This window comes from Paralichthys olivaceus, chromosome 5 (assembly GCF_024713975.1).
Source record: "Paralichthys olivaceus isolate ysfri-2021 chromosome 5, ASM2471397v2, whole genome shotgun sequence".
Classification (NCBI taxonomy): Eukaryota; Metazoa; Chordata; class Actinopteri; order Pleuronectiformes; family Paralichthyidae; genus Paralichthys; species Paralichthys olivaceus.
In genome coordinates this window covers 10,888,817-10,907,098 of record NC_091097.1, presented here as the reverse complement: position 1 = coordinate 10,907,098, position 18,282 = coordinate 10,888,817, and the positions used below count along the sequence as shown (strand labels likewise).

The 18,282-nt window shown below is 41.9% G+C and overlaps 1 protein-coding gene across 1 annotated transcript; it reads right to left on the bottom strand.

Annotated features, from left to right (window-relative positions):
* Positions 1 to 1,928: 1,928 nt before the first annotated feature.
* On the bottom strand, positions 1,929 to 8,497 carry rdh8a (retinol dehydrogenase 8a). Its single transcript, XM_020094812.2, has 6 exons — positions 8,098 to 8,497; positions 5,734 to 5,895; positions 4,021 to 4,200; positions 3,381 to 3,474; positions 3,099 to 3,282; positions 1,929 to 2,942 (listed from the first exon to the last, which is right to left on the bottom strand). The coding sequence occupies exons 1-6, from the start codon at positions 8,201 to 8,203 to the stop codon at positions 2,715 to 2,717; spliced, it is 954 nt and encodes a 317-aa protein (XP_019950371.1). The 5' UTR covers positions 8,204 to 8,497; the 3' UTR covers positions 1,929 to 2,714.
* Between the last annotated feature and the right edge of the window lie 9,785 nt (positions 8,498 to 18,282).

Sequence of the window (18,282 nt, the reverse complement as noted above, 5' to 3'; positions counted from 1 at the left end):
CCAAGGCTTACAAGGCATCCTGCTAACAAGAACTCTTCAAGTTTTCCTTTTTCACGATCCAAAAATACCAGTGGCACGTTAACACGGCTGTGTTGAAATGGATTACATGGAATAAGGATTATGTAAGAAATAAGTAAATATAATTAGCTTTTACCATTTTCGCTGTTTCAATATGCTGAATATGCAAAATGTTATTTGCATCAAATTGGATTTAAGATGTGTCAATAATTTTGAAATTAAATTATTATGGCTGGGTCCATTTATATAGGATGAGAAGCAATATCATCAATATTTGATTCTGAGGTGATCCAAAAGTATTCAGATTCCATTGCAGTCTTCTGTAGTCCAATGGTTAATGTTACAAATGATCATATCTGTACTATGAGTGACTACATTTCCAAGTAATCTGACCCAGCCTTTCATCACAGTCAGTGCAGTGAGGCTGAATGAAGGAAGAGCTTATGTATGTTTAGTGGTTCAGTAAATATGACAGGGTTGCAATTAAGGGAAGACCTAACCACGTCATTCTTCCCTCATTGTATTATAATTATGTTCTTGATTGTGAAACAAAGGTGCACCACAATGGTTTGATAAGACCTCTTGTTTAATGAGACTTTGCTGTAACTCCTGTTTCCATTCAATTAGTAAACAGGTCCTCCATTCAGGCCCGGGCACCCCAATTCTTATTTTCCCAAATGCGACACACCCCCACCCCTTGCTGCCTGGAACCTCCAGTCCACCCCCTGCCCTTAGCCTTCAGCGTCCCACATTGGGTCTTGGGATCCCCCAAAACATTCAGGACACACAAACTCCTCCCCCGACCTCCTCGGACCCCACCCCCCCTTCCTCTACACCCCCTGCACACACACCCATTTGATTGTGATTGACAGCGCCTTTGTTCCATTGTGTGGAGCTGTCGCCTCTGATGAAGACACAAACACGGAGCTGAGGCACTGTGCTCATTGTACATTGCACAGAAACCACAGGTCCGCGACCAGTTGCACTGTCCTCTGATGATGCATTCGAAGCAGGTGAATGTAACTGGCCTGGACACGGCAGGGTGGGATGGGACAGAATGCAAACACCAGACAAACTCCATCCAAACCAGACTTCAAGCCTCTTCCAGTGTGGACCAGGGGGTCCTGGCCCAATGAGCTGAGGGGGCCAGCTGGAGAGGGAGGCTCGGGGCTGCGCAATGTGTCTGAGGAGGCCGTCATTAGGGTTCACCCCTCCTCAGGGATGGGAACCAGGTCACATTCTCTCACACGGCACAAAGCAGGGTGTGTGTGCCAGAGGGGTGGGGGTTCAAGGGAGGGGTTTTGATGGGGAGCAGGCCATGACCTCTTTATATCCATCAACAGATCACTAACTTGGCCCATAGACATGCTCATACAACTCATTCACACGCACACGCATCCATGCAAACACATGCTAATGTGTGTGTATGTGTACAGACGTGCACACTCACAAAATGCTTATTCAAATACAAGTACGTGTTCTGCAGTCTTCTTTAATTTTGTGTCTTTACCTGAATATGGGCACAGCAGCAAGTCTATTGACTGTTTCTAAATGGAATATATTTAGCTCCAGTTTAACCTTGAATAATTCTCAGTAGGAGTTTATTTAGACTGGTGTATGATTGAAACATGTATGGTTAAAACCCCACTAGTTTTACTTGTGTTTGATATAAACATATGTGCCTGCGACACTGAATGACCACAATCTAAAGATTCAAACCAACAAATTCTATTGCACTTGTTCGTCTCAGGCCCCTGAGGACAAATTCCTTTACACTCTTGATGCTGCTGATCCTGGTAAATCCACAAGTTGGATCCCAGGGAAAAACATCATGAAATACCACCCTCTCTTGGTATCAGAGGGGTATTGCAGACAGAAAGAAAGACCTTGCAAAGAACTACTGAGTCAAATCGGTTATATTTTTTTATCAATATTAAACAAACACAAACAAAACATTTGAGAGTAAATAATAATTCAGTTTATTTCTAAATCAAGTCGCTGGATTAAAAATATCTGACCCACCCCTTCACAAACCTTTAAAAACACATTCAGTTTATCAAAAGAAGTTTAAAAACATGATTCAACAGCAGTTATGACCATGAGAACACTATTTAATAAACATGAAATTAAGGGCACAACACAATAAAAGCAGATATATTCTTCTTGACTCTGTCTTACATGTTATAACTCTAGTGAGCCTGATTGTAAAGTTATCTAGGCTACAAGTTAAAGCATTAACATCTCTCTATTCTTATTTTATTGTTTCTCTCTGTTCATTTTTGTGCTTTGCTGCCTGTCCATGGGACTTGTATCTCACGTTCTGATTGTGTGTTCTTTTTCAAACGAAATAGACATCTATATCCACCTATGTATAGCCATCTATCTTTTAATAAAATTTATGTACAATAATCTGGTGTGTGTGTGTGTGACGTTTGTACTTTTGTGTTTCTATGAGAGTACACAGGGTACATCCTTCATATGGCATCTCTCTGACAAACTTGTGCAATCGTGCATGTCGTCCGGCAAAGCTTTTCGTGGAGGTGTCTTAGAACAGAATGGCACCTCCTCGCTCCAGGCTACTGGTTCTGGTCTTCCTGCTTCACCCAAAACTTTAGGGGAAAAAAGGCACAGAGGAACCGACTGGGGGCAACATACTGGGGAGGGTAAGGGTCAAGGACAAGATTCGGACACCCACTTCAGTTAGGCGAGATTGTGCGCCTACGCAGGCAGTTGCACGTCAGGCACTTGAGGATGCTCATGGTTATGTGCATGAGAGGGCCGAAATTGAAGAGTAGGTTGTAGAAGGTGTTGACAGACAGGCCGCCAGTCTCATCTGCATACTTTAAGGCCACAATGGGAGTGTAGAGGCTGTTGGTCAGATTCCTAAAGCGAGGGCTGCTCGACTCAATAACCTTTTTAGTGCACTGGAGAGATGAGAAACAGAAGAGTTGTTGACTGATTCCGACACTGTAAAGGCTGGCTGAATGTTTGTAGCAGTTAGCGATCAGAGAGACAGAACATTGATTCTTCTAACCTGAGATAGATAAAGAAAAATGTGAGTCAGAAAACGTTTCCCTTACTTTGGCTATGTCCTCCGGTGTCTGGCCCATGGCTTCAAAAATATCTATGGACGATGGAAGGTAAACATCTTTAAAATAACGAACTGTGTCCGCATCTACTCCTGGATACTCCATCTTGGCCACATCCTCCATCATCTTTGTCTCAAACTCAGTGTGCACTGGGCCGGGCTCGATCATGGACAACCTGGGGGGAGTCGGACAAACAAAGGCCCGTGAGGGAGCATGTACAACACAAAGTAAAGACAGATGTGAGGGAAGAACAGGGGAAAGAGGGTAATCTACCGGATATTGAACTTCATCAGCTGCACGGCCATGCTCTCACAGAATCCCTCCATGGCAAACTTAGAGGCAGTGTAAACATCATTGAACACCACTCCTGAAACCGAGAGCAAAAGCAAGGAGATCGAGGACAACATCACTGCACTGTTATCAAACTCCAATCATCAGCAGATATCAATGAAACATAATTTACACAAAGTCAGAGCAGATATGAAATCAGTTTAGTGTACTTGCAAATTACAATTTACCATATATTCTTATTTGTTCTGGTAAACTCCACCTACCTGGCACGTCAAACAAGCAAAATCAGACTAAAAAAACGATCTGGAAGTGCTTATTATTTGAACAAGTCACACTTCCAGACCTTTAATAGAAATGTAAAAGCACAGACCTGAATAATTAAAAGAAGTTTAGATTTCACTGCAATATTTTTTATTCTGAAGAACTTTGAACCTTAAACTGCTTGCAAACATTTTCCACACAACAAATAGCGAATTACATTAAACAAAAAATTGTAAAGAATAATAACGTTTTTAAAAAAAAAACCTTAATTCAGTTTCATCCTCAAGCAAAGAGCACAATTTACAATGTCTCAGTGATCAATGTTTTTTCTTCTCCGTTTTGATAATCACACACGTCATACCTTGCAGACCCATGACGCTGCTCATGACCACGATGTGTCCCGAACGCCTCTTCTTCATGTCTGGCATCACCTCTTTAATCATGCGGACCACGCCGAAGAAGTTGGTCTCGAAAACTCTTTTCATCTCCTCGATGCTGATGCTCTCCACAGGTCCGAGCAAGCCCACGCCTGCATTGTTGACTGACAGGAAACACACAGATAAGCTGATGACACCCTGCTTGTATCTCAGACGCCACAACAATCACAACTTATTAACTGCTCGGATGCTGTTGACTCAATATGAACTGATAACTGCTCATTTTGCTCAGTCTGTTTACTTCGCCTGTCTGCATGAGATAAGACACATTACAGATGTATTACTTGGCTTTGCCACCAGATGTCAGTGTGTGGCTGCAACAGAGAGGTGTGACATAACACCACTCCATGTTAAAGGGCCTCTGGGTCTTGAGTAATTAGGTGAAGGGGGATGCAACGTTGGATTTAGTGAGATGGAGAGTTTCACAACTAGAACCTATTATCCAGACTAAAGGTTTCAACACAAGAACTGGAGAAGTCACCTTTTCCTGGGGTTATTCATCTGGCGATATGTAATTAAGCCCACAAAGCCTGTAAAATGACTGTAAGGCTTTTATAGAGTGATCAGTACCATGGACCCAATGAGTTGTTGGTGATGTGGTGAGATATCGGGCCTGAAAAACAAGCTGTGATGATCCCCACCTTTTTAAAAAGACAACTAGCAAAAGAAGTTGTGGGTAGATGAAGCTGCACGGCTGGTTTCAGCTATATTTAACATGTTTAGGACTTTAGCATGTAGCCTTTCTGTTCTCGTGCAGAATCTATTTGCCCACTGGAATTTCAAGACTCTCCCACTCTCCTCCCCCACCTCCCCCACTCTCAGTGTCAATTGCAAAACCACAGAGGACAGTGCTGCAATAGAATCACCACTGTTTTCAAGACAGTTCTGTTATGAACACTCTAAACCTTTGCCCTCAGGATTAATAAGTACAGTAATTCCACTGTGGTATCACACTTTTTCACTTAACACGTGTGTCAGGCTCTTACTGTTACTCTCTCATCAAAAGTACAATATGAGTGTTTCAATTAAATGTAAGCGACTGTAAAGGAGTGTATTTGATTATCACTTCTTCCCATAGTTAGGAGTTCATCATTACATAACGATTTTGTTTTTCTTTTATACAAAAACTACTGACTGTTCTAAAATATAAGAAACACTTAAGAGAGATTTTATTCATAGCTTGTGGTGGGGTAACATTTGGCTGCCATTTAATTGATTTGAGAGATTTTTAAAGCTCCTCACAGACTAGTCCCCTGTTACATTATGGGGCTATCAACTCACTTCGCTCCATGCTTTAATAAGATCTTCCAATCAACACTTGCTAGTATAGTTCCTAAGCCAAAGCAGGTAACTAAGGCTGGTAACTAAGGGTGACCATGCATTTGCCATCAGGACCCAGAGGCTCTGGAACTCCATGCCTGAGGACTTAGACTTACTTCACCTGTTTTTAAATTGTTGTTTTAAATCAATTTTTATAGGGATACAGTTATCTTTCTTTCTTTGTTTTGTTCTTTCATTTAGCTTGTAAAGCACTTGCAAAGATAAGTGCTATAGACATAAATTATTATTATTATTACTACTATTATTATTATTGCTATAAACCATATATAGGTCAAGTTCAGGTGTGTCCCACTCACTCAGGATATCAATATGGCGGTCCTTAACATTGTTGATGCACTGCTTGATCGAGTCATCACTGCACACGTCCAGTGGAAGCAACATCAAGGTCTTGCCATACACGTCTCCTGCTGCCTCCACCAGCTTGTCCTTCTTCCTCAGGTCCCGCATGGTGGCAATAACTGATAAGAGGAGGAAATGTTATCAAACTTGTATGATGTGGAACACTTTCAATCATCAGTAATAAGAACACATTTTATATGACTCATTTTGTTTCATATTGATGAAGTAAAACTGTGAAACATAGGACTTTGTATTGACTTCAATTTGTTGTGGACAGCCTAATCCAAACCTAACCCTAACCTTAACCATGACCAATTCATGCCTAACCCTAACCAAGACGTCAGAAATTATTAGGACCAGGCTTGAGTCCCCCATGAGGTCTACTAGTGTGTTTATGTAGAAAAGGTCCTAAAGAGGCAACAGAAATTAGTACACACACACAAACACTCAGAGTTGAGACAGAATCAAACATACGGGTCAGAGTTCCTAGAAAAGACCGCGCCTGTCGGTTTCAGGACACAGAATTGATTTGCTTTGAACTTTACACGCTGGGCAACATTAACCTACACAGGCCACTTTAATCTATCATGGCCAGTGACAGCAGCTATCAGCACAGCTTGGTTTGGCTTTCATGGTTTCTCTCGCGTTGTGTGTTCTGCTCACACTTGGCTGACTGACGTTATCTTGCGGGGGAAAAGAGAGACAGTGCTGCTGCACAATGGAAATCAGCAGGAGTAAACAACCTCTTATTCACACATTCACCTAAATCTCCTTGTTTTCCTTGATGAGATAAAAGTAAACCCTCACTTTATTCTTGTCTGAACAAAGGGCTGGATAAGAGCGAGTGGAAGAGGGGCTGAGATGCTGGTGAGGTTTTGCATCGCTGATAGATTCAGTCTTTAAGAAAATGTTGCTTGTCATGCAACTTGTCTTTGCAAGTAGACTATGCAAACACACTCACTATAAACCAATAATGTCTTGTGAACTCCATTTAAGTCTTATCTTATGATTTGAGGACTGGTTGTCCGTGGAGCAACAAAGAGATTTACGTATTGGTAGAGCAGTGAACAAGAGATCCATTGTTCCACTGGCTCCTACAGGAATTACTCTTGGGCAGCTTAAAACATTCTTGAATGAACCACACACTGCATTACACAGAGGGCTTTTTGGGATTTCTCCGAATTTGAAGCATGTTATACTGCAACTAATTATTACTTAATGCACAATGCAATATTTAATCTCTGCTGGATTTTCCTAAAGCCCCGGGAAAGGAGCGAATCAGCCTTATTGCTCAGAGGTGGCCTTATTGAAATCAGGTCACAATGAACGTGGAGGGAAAAAAGCAGCTAATCGCTTTTGTTTTTCCGCATCTAGAAGGAGAAGATTTGAACGTCCCTTTGCAGTTGATCTTGAAGTAGGAAAATGACTGCAATGCCTCAAAATGATTAGAATGAGTTTATTACATAAAATGATGAAGGTAAGAGGTTATGAACTCACAGTTCATTTGTAATTCTGCATGAAGTCACGTTTAACAACAAAAACCTGTTTTTTTGGAGGGGGTGGGGTGGGGGGTCATGAAAGCAAACTTCTACCAACAGGGGTGGGGGGTGGGAAGGTGGCCTAATGTTATTCTGTCTCCGGCTCCATGACGTGGAAGGGCTTTTGGATCCCCAGCTCTTGGAGTGACATTAATGATGGTTGGGAAGCCGGAGACGAGACGCAATGACCGACAATGTTTAAGTGGGACACCCCGACTAAATCCAGTGTGCATCAATGAAGACTTCAAACAAGGCCCTTGCTTCAGAGTGAACCCTGCTTGTACAGGTCTCAAACTTTGTCCCCCCTTCAACACTCTCTCCACTGAGGGGACTATAGGCACATTAGACACGGCACTAAACCGGAGCAGGCGGTCTACAATTCAGTGCGATAAAAGGGGGCTTTGTGCTGGAGAAGTCACTTGAAAGAGAACTGACAAGACCCCTTTTATGATCGCGCCTGGCAAGCGGCATCCTCGCGGAGCCCGACACTGGAAACGGTGCTTTCACATGATAATTGTTGACCCAGAGGAGCCGCTGAATGCCAGTGCTCACAAAAGGTATATGGATCCGATATCACTCGGGTTCGCTGTGTTCAGTGGACACCACACGAAATCGCGTATTTGCGTTAAGACGCAGCGTTGCGCATGAAACTCAACTCGAACTTTGTGCGTAAAAGGAGGCTTGGTGCGAAAGCGGAGTGTTTTCTTCCAGGCAAACCGCACAAATACAGGCTGCGCTACTCGGGTTCGATGGAGGAAAGAATGTAGAAGAAAGTGCACTTACCATGGTACCGCTTCTTTTCATCTTTGGCCAGCGTGACGGCGATTCGTAGCCCGATGCCGGAGGAGCAGCCGGTGATCAGCACAACTTTCTGCCCGTTGTTCGCCATGATGTTGTCCGCGTAGGCGCTGTGCTTTCCGGCGGTCCTCTGCTCCGTGTGGTCGCTGGCGAGGGGAGCTAGCGATCACCGGACTTTTAAAAAACTAAAGCGGATCATGCAGCCGCGGCGGCCATGTGAGCGTCTAAGTCAGTCACATGTTCGATAAAATCAGCGGCCGAAAAACCGACGTGGCATCCCAAACAGACCCCTGCACACAAGATTTTAAACTTGATTGGAGCCGCCTGCCCACAAAACCACGTTAGTTCCTTCATAATGTGTGGCCGTGCATGCGCGCACGTGCGTGTTGTTGTGGGGGGGCAGTGCTTATTTGATTTCTGAGCTGGTGACCCCCCCCCCCCAACCACAAATAACAAGATTATACTCACTCATGTTGCTCACTTCAGTGGTACAGTTAATTAATATTTGAATAATGATAATATGACTTATAGTTTTATAACATATTATTTATCTACATTTTAGAATTAATCACATTACATTATCTGATTGATAACACAAGATTTTGAATGATGAATATGATTAAATACCATTATTGAATTGTTAATAATAGTAAAAACATGACTTATAGTTTTATGATCTATCATTAATGGAAGCCTACCTTTTATTTATTTTACTATTAGTTAACAATGTAGAATGAAATCAACTTTAAATCTCTGACTACTTTTTCAAACAATATTTTACATGAGATTATTGTTATTGTTATTATTATTCACCATTATTCTAATGTGCTCTCTATTGCTTCATGTTGTCCAGACTATAAACCTTCTCTCTCTCCAGTTGATTTATTTATAAGTCTCCTCTTACCTTTATTTTGGGAGGTGATGTTTATAGTAACTCAATGCGCTGCATTGTACTGCCATCTGGTGGTAAAGAAAAGTGCAACACGCTATAAAACCACTCAGACTTCCTCAGAGGATAATATTTCATCAACTGAACAACACTAATTATATCACTGTAACACAGGTAGAGGAATGTAAGAACAGTGGTCTGAGCTTATCAGCTGTGTTTGAGTCCGTCAGCGTATATGATGAGTGGTGAACCCTGTCCTTGATGGATGTTGTAAGAGGTCAAAGTGCCTGAGATAAGATCTTGGACCAGCCTTGTTTCTTTTTCTTTCATTAAAGGCCATAGTGCAACAGGGCTGTGTTGGGACCTGTTGCTAAATGTGATGCAACCCAGTGTCAACTGAAAGGTTCAGGAGAGCAACTGCAAGTTAAAGTTTATCACTGGCTCTAAAACAAATCCTCATAACCAGGGATGAGTGCACAGCCCAAATAGCAGTCTGGGGTGATTATTAACTGAATGATGTGCTAGAAGAAGCAGGAGATTTATATCCCTCTCTTAAACCATTGACATAATTACATGTCAAATGCCCTGTAGCATTCACAAAATGGACATTTCAAACACAACTGCACGGTTCACATTATAAAGGACATTTTGTGATTACATTTATGATCCCCAATCCCCAAAATGTATATATCCTTAATGTTTTAAAACACAATGTAGGATCCATTTAATGTGATAATTACATGGTGGAGCAACTAGCAGGTACCTGTTGCTGTTTCCTGTTAGGAAATAGTTCGATAAGAAACTAGTTTATTATGACATTTCATAATAACTGTTAAGATAATGATTATAAATGTGGCTACGGTCCACACGAGTGGCGCATCTCAGTTTTAGACCTGATTCTGTTGATGTGACTAAAACTTACACATCATTTATGATTATTTAATGACACAAAACAGTTTTGCCCTTTTAAACAAAGCTCTGAACACAAGCACACAATGGTGACATGTCTTAATCCTCCTGCTTGGTGACCCCTGTAACTCTGTTGTCATTTTAACTCAGTGTAGAGCATCAAATGCATGAGATGGGAAGGACAGGAGGAAAGATGAGAGCAGAGGACACTGGTACTCACTCACAGATCAGCAGAAGAAGAGAGAGCAGTCTGTAGTTTTCCAGCCAGTTAAAGGTAAACTGAGGCGTCTTAAGGACGGAGCAGTTCGTCATTCCCAACAGAACTTTGGAAGGAGATATTCTTTCATAGGGAAGACTTATGTTAACAGCCAGTAACCAAGGCAGCTGATGATGTGAAAACAGGTTATCCTTGTTATAAGAAAAACTCATCCTCAAGCATTTAATCCATTTGTAACTCAGCACATAAGGAAACACAATGAAAAAATCTATTTCATAGACTTCCAATTACCTCTGCTTGTGATAAACTGTGCATTCTTGCTGCCACGCAAAGCTGATGTCTGCTTATTTAGAACATCCCTAAACCGTGACCCACTTCTCTCACTGGAGAGCAGAAGTTAACAATGAGATAACAAAAGGATGATTTGCATTATCATTGACAGTGTGCAAAAGTTGCACTGCAGCGACATTTGAATTTATATATTTATTTGGCTGACACTCTAAGGCAGAATAGATAACCACAATCAAAAGCTCCCCAAATGAAAAGCAGTGCCTCCAAGTCTGTTTGCAATTCATGAGACTGTCAAATGAGTTTGTTACATTTATAGTGTCATTATGCATTTCTATGGGCGCTCAGAGGGTCTGAAGTCAGGGACAGAAAATGAAAGAAAAGGCCGTGAGCCTTTGACCCAGACCAGCCCACCAACACTGAGCCAGCAGCCAGAGAGGGAAGAAAAACCCTTTGGCTACTGTGCAACCAAATCATGTGTTTGAAGTCAGTTTTAATTTAACTTATTTGGCCCCTAATTATATATTGTGACACAAAACAAGAAAGCATAAACTAACATCAACCCAATTAGGACCCAGCAGGAAAACTGCTGAAACTCCAGATGGTCAGTCCACCACTGGATGCTAAATGGGCTGGTGTAAATCTTAGGCGGAAGGGATGAGGGGCGTTCCTTGCATGCTTTCCCCCTGTGCCTCCAGTGAAAGTGGACATGCAGGTGTGGATGGAGGCGTGGAGGTGTACTGGGTATAACCAGAGACGCCTACCCGCCTCCGAGCTATTGCTTTGGAATTTCAGAGGTTTGGGGGAACTGAGACACGAGAGGGAGCGGGGATAGAGACAATGAGAAGAGGAAGATACAAGCCCATGCATGTTTATTTTCATGCCACGTGCTTTCTCCGCTTATAAAACACTGTTGTAAACACTCCTCCCTTTCTCACCTCAAACCTTCTGCTCTTTGTTCCTCACCCAATCCTCCCAGTGGGAACCAATTTTCAGCATCATCCTAAAACCTTTTGCCTGTTCTCTCTGACATCTCTGACATATTCTCCAGCTGATGTGCTCTGGACCCAATTCATCTCTAAGCTCTTTATAAAAGTCCAAGTAATAGAAAATGACCCCCCCAACACCTTCCAAACCCCTTTTATAGCTTAATAGTCAATTTCCTGTGTCCTGGCTTTAAAGATGCACGAGCAGATGGTCCTGGAGCGTTCTCTGCTTGTCCAGCTGATTTTATGAAGTCAGTGACTGTTTTGAGCACATCCTAATTAAAGATGGGTGGTGTGATTAGATAGAGACGCTGCTCTGCACATTCAAGTATTTGTTATTGCTAATCAATTAAGTATTAGTCATTTATTATAGTATATATATAATTTTTTCTTTTTATTACTTTTTATTAAAATATAAAAATGTATGCATACAAATACTTCTTCAAATCTTGTTTTAATTCTCCGGTTGGTGTCTACAGGCAGTAGCAATGCAGAAAGGCTGTAACGACCTCAGGCACGAAAACTGGTGGACTCAAACGCACGACTCAGACAAGACGTGGATATAACAAAAAGAGGTTTTATTCCCAGTCACAAAAGGTGCATAACAAAAAGCGCTCACGAAGAGGATAGGAAAGTAGCAAAACCAAAATGCTAACAAAACTAAGATAAACAAGGATACCAAACATGAAAGAAGCTAAATCTGGGCTTGACATAAACTCACACTTGAAGTGTGGGGACAGAACAAGACGAACTGGCACAGGACAAAGGGAGACGAAGACTATTTATACAAGAGGAAGTAGAAAACAGGTGAAACCAATCAGGGGCAGGGAAGACGATCACGAAGGCGGGAAATCACACAAAGGGAGGAAGTCAGGGTCTGAAACGAGAGGGAAAAGGTGAGTACCAAAATAAAACAGGAAGTGCACGACGAGACTAGACATGAGTGAAGTTTAACTTAACACCTAGTGCTCCCAAACACACAAGACTAGACATGAACTAACACAAACATTGTATACTTAAAACATAAACAGGAATAAACTTAACATAACTGACGAGACATAACAGAGGCTGATGCTACTGGAGGGACAAGGGACTCTGGTGGAGAGAAAGGGCCTTGAGGACTGGAATGTTTGCCGCAGGTCAGGAGTGGCGCTTTCTGCTCTTTTGTGTGTAGTCTACAGAGGAGGTGTGGAATGCAAACTTCATGAGAATAGAGCCGAAGAAAGGGACAGAGGGATAGGGGCAGAGGCGGGTGGAAGACTTAAAAGCAGAGAAAGAACGGGTGCAAAGACTCAGAAAGCAGTGAGCGGGGAGAGGGTTTTAGTGGTTCTGCAGTGCACACAGAGAGAACGATTGAGAGAGAGAACACTGTTAATTGAGAGAAAGTGCTACAAGAGTGGCCCACGAGCTGCACCAAAAGAGAGGAGTGAAAAATGATTGCTGTAGCTGCAGACCACACATAATGAGCACTTCAGAGCTTTGAGGGCAGTGGCACTCTGAGGACAACCAGTGAACGGCATTATTAGAAACATGCAGAAAGTGACAGCTTGTCATTCTCAGGCACACGTCTGTTGAAAAGCATCACTCAGAGAGAGAAAGTTAGATTGTAGTTTGGAGGGAAATGTTTTTGTGGCACTAGATTTCTTCATGAAACCTAAAGACGTTGTAGGTTATCAAGTGGCAGTGAACACACAAAGCAGAGAGAAGGCAGCGTCGTGCCAGCTTCATCCGATCTCAGGCAAACAAAGAACACAAATAGATTCCCATGTAGGGGACTGAGGCTACATGCTGCAGAGCACCTCCGACCAAATCCTTTGCTTACTCTCAAAGTTGTCATGTACTCTATGACTGTGACAGTAAAAAAACACTGGATATTTTCTATCAGATTTGCATTACATTTTAAATGGCTTCCACACGTGTTTTGAAGTTTAAAGAATCATATTTGGAGTCAGCCTTTTAGATTACCTTTACCATTACGTGCCCCCTGCAAACACCATTTATCGACTGCATCGCCTTGCCATTCTGAGAACAAAACAATCCCACTGCTTCATGCTGTAAACTAACAGTGAAGGAGGCTGCACTGCAGGGTAGAGCTGAGTGTGGCCGCTGGTTGAGTTTATTTAGTCTATTTGTTTGAGCACTTCATTTAACAGACATGGTCCTCAGATGTTAATTAGCTTAGTCTCCCGTCATCTCTAATGATTATAATTATCACCAGACTGGCAGTTCCCCCCTCACTGGCCCAGTGGAAAAGGGAACATTTTTGTATGTCTTCCTGTGGTCCCATTTCTTTCTCTAGCAACTTAATTACAATTGGCTGGGCTGAGGTATATGTCTGATAGCGCAGCTTTGCATCCAATCCTTGCACAGATTCAGCTTCGATAGGGATCTTGCTCCTTTCTGCAAAAGTGGAGTTTAAAGCTCGTTTTCCCTCAGAACACCAAAACTGGTTGAAGCACTGGTTATGAAACTGACGACCAGGGGAAACATATTGAGTGAATGAATTTGATTTATGTCAGGACGGTAGACGAAGAGGAGTACACTGCTGCAATTGTGCTGACTTTTATTTCTCTAAAATTCTGCTAGGATCCTTCTGATAAAAATCGGGAGGTGGGGGCCTGTGAACCACTTTTGGCTTTGAGACGGGCAGCAGAAAAAAAGTTAAAAAACTTCCGGGATAAGATTAATGCGGTCTAATGATGAAATACCAAGCAACCGTGCTCCATCTAATGTGCAAAGTCTGCACTCATGGAACAGGTATGCCTAGAATTCCTGTCACAGGCTGGTTTTTCATCCAAAGGTGTGGTTTGGTGAGAGCTCAGCAGAACACATGCTGTATGATTTATTGGGACTACCACCAGCAGTCAGTGGGTGTCACAGTCCCATTCCTCCCAGGAGCTGTCACAGATCAGGGGTTTCACTGGAATATATATGCAAGATGTGCAATTGTTCTCATTTTCTTGCCACATTTTTACATCACCGTGCATTTAAGACCACTGTTTCCCCCCCATTGGCACTGAGACCATTTTTACATGCATTGGAAAACAATCTGAATGTTGTTTTTTTATCTGAGGTTCAGTGATAATTCTGCTATAAAATGAAATGAAGTGATAACAGATTAGCTGTCAGACTCCACCACACACAAGCTCAGATACACAATCCTCATTATATCACAATGACAGAAAGTAATAACAAAAGTTTATCGTATAATATCCAACCGAATTACATCACAAGCCCATTAGGAAGCAGCGGTGTATAATCTGACGTGATTTGTGTGGTGGAGAAGAAAGGCATTTTTCCTTTTAAATGTACATCAATCACTTTTTGGCAAGCTGGAAGAGTCACTTGTCTCTTCCTCCTGAAACTTTAAATGCAAATGTCTCCCTCGCAGACGGCCTGTTATCCTGTTCTGGCTTGTTTCAGTCACAAGGAGCAGACCGGAGGCAGACTCAATGGAAAGCCCATCTCAGGGTCTCTAATCCTAAACGCTCATCAGCCCCCCCCGAGGATAAATAAGGTTTCACTGCGTCTCACTGGGGCCTAAAATAAGGTGATGACATGTTCACTTCACTGGCTCATTGTCAGGGATGAAAAGACAAGAAAAGTCCACCAGCATTTATCAGCACAGAATGACCTGCAGAGGGAGAAAGATACTTCCTCTTAGTAAGACCAAACTCCAAAACTGTAATCATGATTTATACCATTCTGAGGAGTTAGAGAATAACTACAAGACACAAGACTAAAACTAAAATAAATGAAATACACATTTCATCTCCTGCCAGACCTTAACTGTGATTTCTTTCTAATCCATATGTGTGGCACTTTTTGACAGCATTGATGTGTTTACACCAACCTGAAAAAAAGGCTCATCTATTTTCCTTGCATTAATCATTATCAGCCTAATTTATGAAACCCTCCTACTTAATGGAAGCAGACAAATTACTGGCAAAATGGATCGACTTGGATTTTAATTGGAATTTGCCTGCACATCACACTCACGTCATGTGTAGTAATGGAAATGTATGTGCTGGGTCCCAGGCTCAATCAATGACTGTCTGGTGTCAGTCATATTGAAAACCAAAGGAGTTTATTAGAAACGTGATACTTTCTCCTGTTTTCTGTTGTTGTTACTTTTTAAAGTTTTCATCTGCGTTTGTTTATTTGTTTGTTAGCAGGATTACTAAAAAACGACAAGAGGGATTACCACGTAATTATCACGATTTTGGTGTTGATCCATATCAAGGGATGGATCCAGGATTTGTTTTTCACTTTCTTTAAAATTGCAAGAGTGTTCCACATTTTCCTTTATTTCTCAGAGAATAATTCATGAATCTTAAAGAAGAAAATCCAGCATGTTTAGGGGAGTGTGTGTAAAACGATCTTCAATCGAGTGAATTTAAATGTGGTTTCGTAAGGGGACTGTTGGGCCATTGCGGAGTTATGTGCTCTACTCAGCGCCATTCTAGTTTTTTGTGTGTTTTAAAGAACTATAGCACATTGTACAGGTCCTGCAGTTGGACAAAGGTACATAGCACAAGCTCTGGAAATATTTCTCACCCAGAGCTCAGACTACCCACTGGACTCTTAGCAACTATCTGCTAAAAGCTGCTAGGAATGTGGCCCTGACTCAGGCAGGCTAAGCTGGTACTGAGGAGGGAGATGGTGGGAGGTCAGGAGGTCCATTGTTTACCTTCCAGATCAACCTCAGTCTGTCCAGTTATCTGGATGTTTCTGTTGAACCCCTGTTTATCTCCCTTTCTATGGGCCTTTCTATCAGTCTCCCACCGATCTCTGTTTTTGAGGTTCAGATCATTTATCATTTATCATTAATGTACCTGGAGGGCTTTTTATTTGGATGACATTGAAAGAAGATTTTTTTTATGTTGTCGAACCCAAACTTTTGAAATTATTTTTTTATACTGTGAATAAGCATAAGCATATGTTTGAGATTCACATTGCAACTCTCTGAAGGTCAGTGGAGTGGTCTAATATTTTGTGGTGTGGAGTCTGGTTTGGCCGGAAAGAATATGGAACAGCATCTCTGGATAAAAAAAGAGCATTGTGACCCATGAATGTCTTTCTCCTTCCTCATGCAGTTTGAGACAATTCGCATTTGAGACATTTGGTTCCAGCTCTCACTTCCAAAGGCCTGTTGTAACTTGGACTCGACAAACCTTATCTTTGGTAATTTTCCAATTAGACAAAGTCTTCACAGGTCCTGTCTTCGAGCATGTTTGAACTGAAACCAAAGTCTTCTTAGAATCGGTTAGGCTACTGGCAGGACTATATTCAGCCTTCACAAGCGATCAAACGGTTGTAAAAGCTAAATATTCATCGTTTAAAGGTTTCAGATTGAAAACATCATCCATCAGTTGATCTTTTGGTGTACATTTCAGTGTTTCTTTGTGATTGTCGTAAGAACATTATGTAATTAATCCAAATGTGTATGCTATCTTAAATTATACTATATTTCTATTAAATGCCTTCCTTCCTTTTTAGAGTGCATCAAGAGCTTTGATGCACTATAGTGAAAGGTCTTTCTTTAAGTTCAGGAGCTAAACGTAAAATTAACACTTGACTAACCTTTTTGACTTACAGAAAGTTTGAGCATCGCTGTGGCACATTTATGAAACTCTGGAGTTGTGTCACTTAAATCAGCAAAATGAAGGAAGGTCAGATCTATAGAATATTTGGTGAGATTTTTAAATGGCTCACAGAACATGGTTCAGAGAAGCACATAACCTGTGGGGTTCTATATGTTTATTTCTTGTCATTAAAAGCATATTCAATTCAAGAGAGTCAGACTCTTTATGAGCATACTGGTGCACAAATGTGAGAGCTCAAGAATCTGACAAAAGATGTCTTTAGCAAGGATAAAACCAAACCTCTGCCCTTGTGTAAAACAATGTTTATTACAAAATGGAGAAACGCTCTAAAAAGTTTTTGAATATTTCCATGTACTTCCCTTTTGTGGAAACAGGATTTGGGATTTTCGGACAACACAGAACTTTACGAGGGGGGACGCAAAGTTGATTTATTATTATTTAAATGTTGCTGTTTTAAATTATGTTTTTTAGCCAGGTGTATCCACCTCTGAACTTTAGGCAGGGCAGCCCTGCACAGTCAGCGACCTCTAACCTGGGAAGATTGAGCCTCCAGCAGCAGCAGCTCCAGCCTGAACAAGTATCACAGAAACACTGCTGGCTGCAAATGTCAGTTTGACATTAGACCCACAACCTGCCCTGGTCTGCAAAAAAAACCTCACTCATTGAACTGGTCAGAGGTGATGCTGAAGTATGTTGGCTACACTGCTGCTGCGAAGTTCAAAGCTTGGATACCATCATCCATCTCTGATTGAGTGAAACCTCTGATTTTCACTGTCAGGTTAAAATATATATTGATATATTTTTACAGTCCCTTTACTCTGCTCTGCCCAACCTGTCCAGGCAGATGTCCGCCCATGAGTCTGATTCAGCCAGAGGTACATTTCCAGTTAAGCAGTTTTTTTCTCCACAGTCGCCAATAAACTTGCTTGTTGTGGAAACTGTATGGATTTCTCTAAAATATTTAAGGTCTCGACCTTAAATATGGGATGTTGTGATTCTGTTGTGATTCTGCACATAATGTGTTACAGCCTCAGTAGACAATAAAGTCGCCTCCCTGGCTCCATCTGCAAAAACCAGGTGAGTGAGAACAGGTAACAGTGCGCGCACCACTTCAGCGCGTAATGACCATCCTCGCGCAGGGAGACCTCACAAATTAAAAGTGATTTACGACGGACTCTTCTGCGCGCTCATCCATGCGTCGCGGGACGCCGTCATAAGGGAGGGGAGAGGCGGAGGAGGTGGAGAGCAGAGGGAGGGAGGGATGGTGAGGGGGAG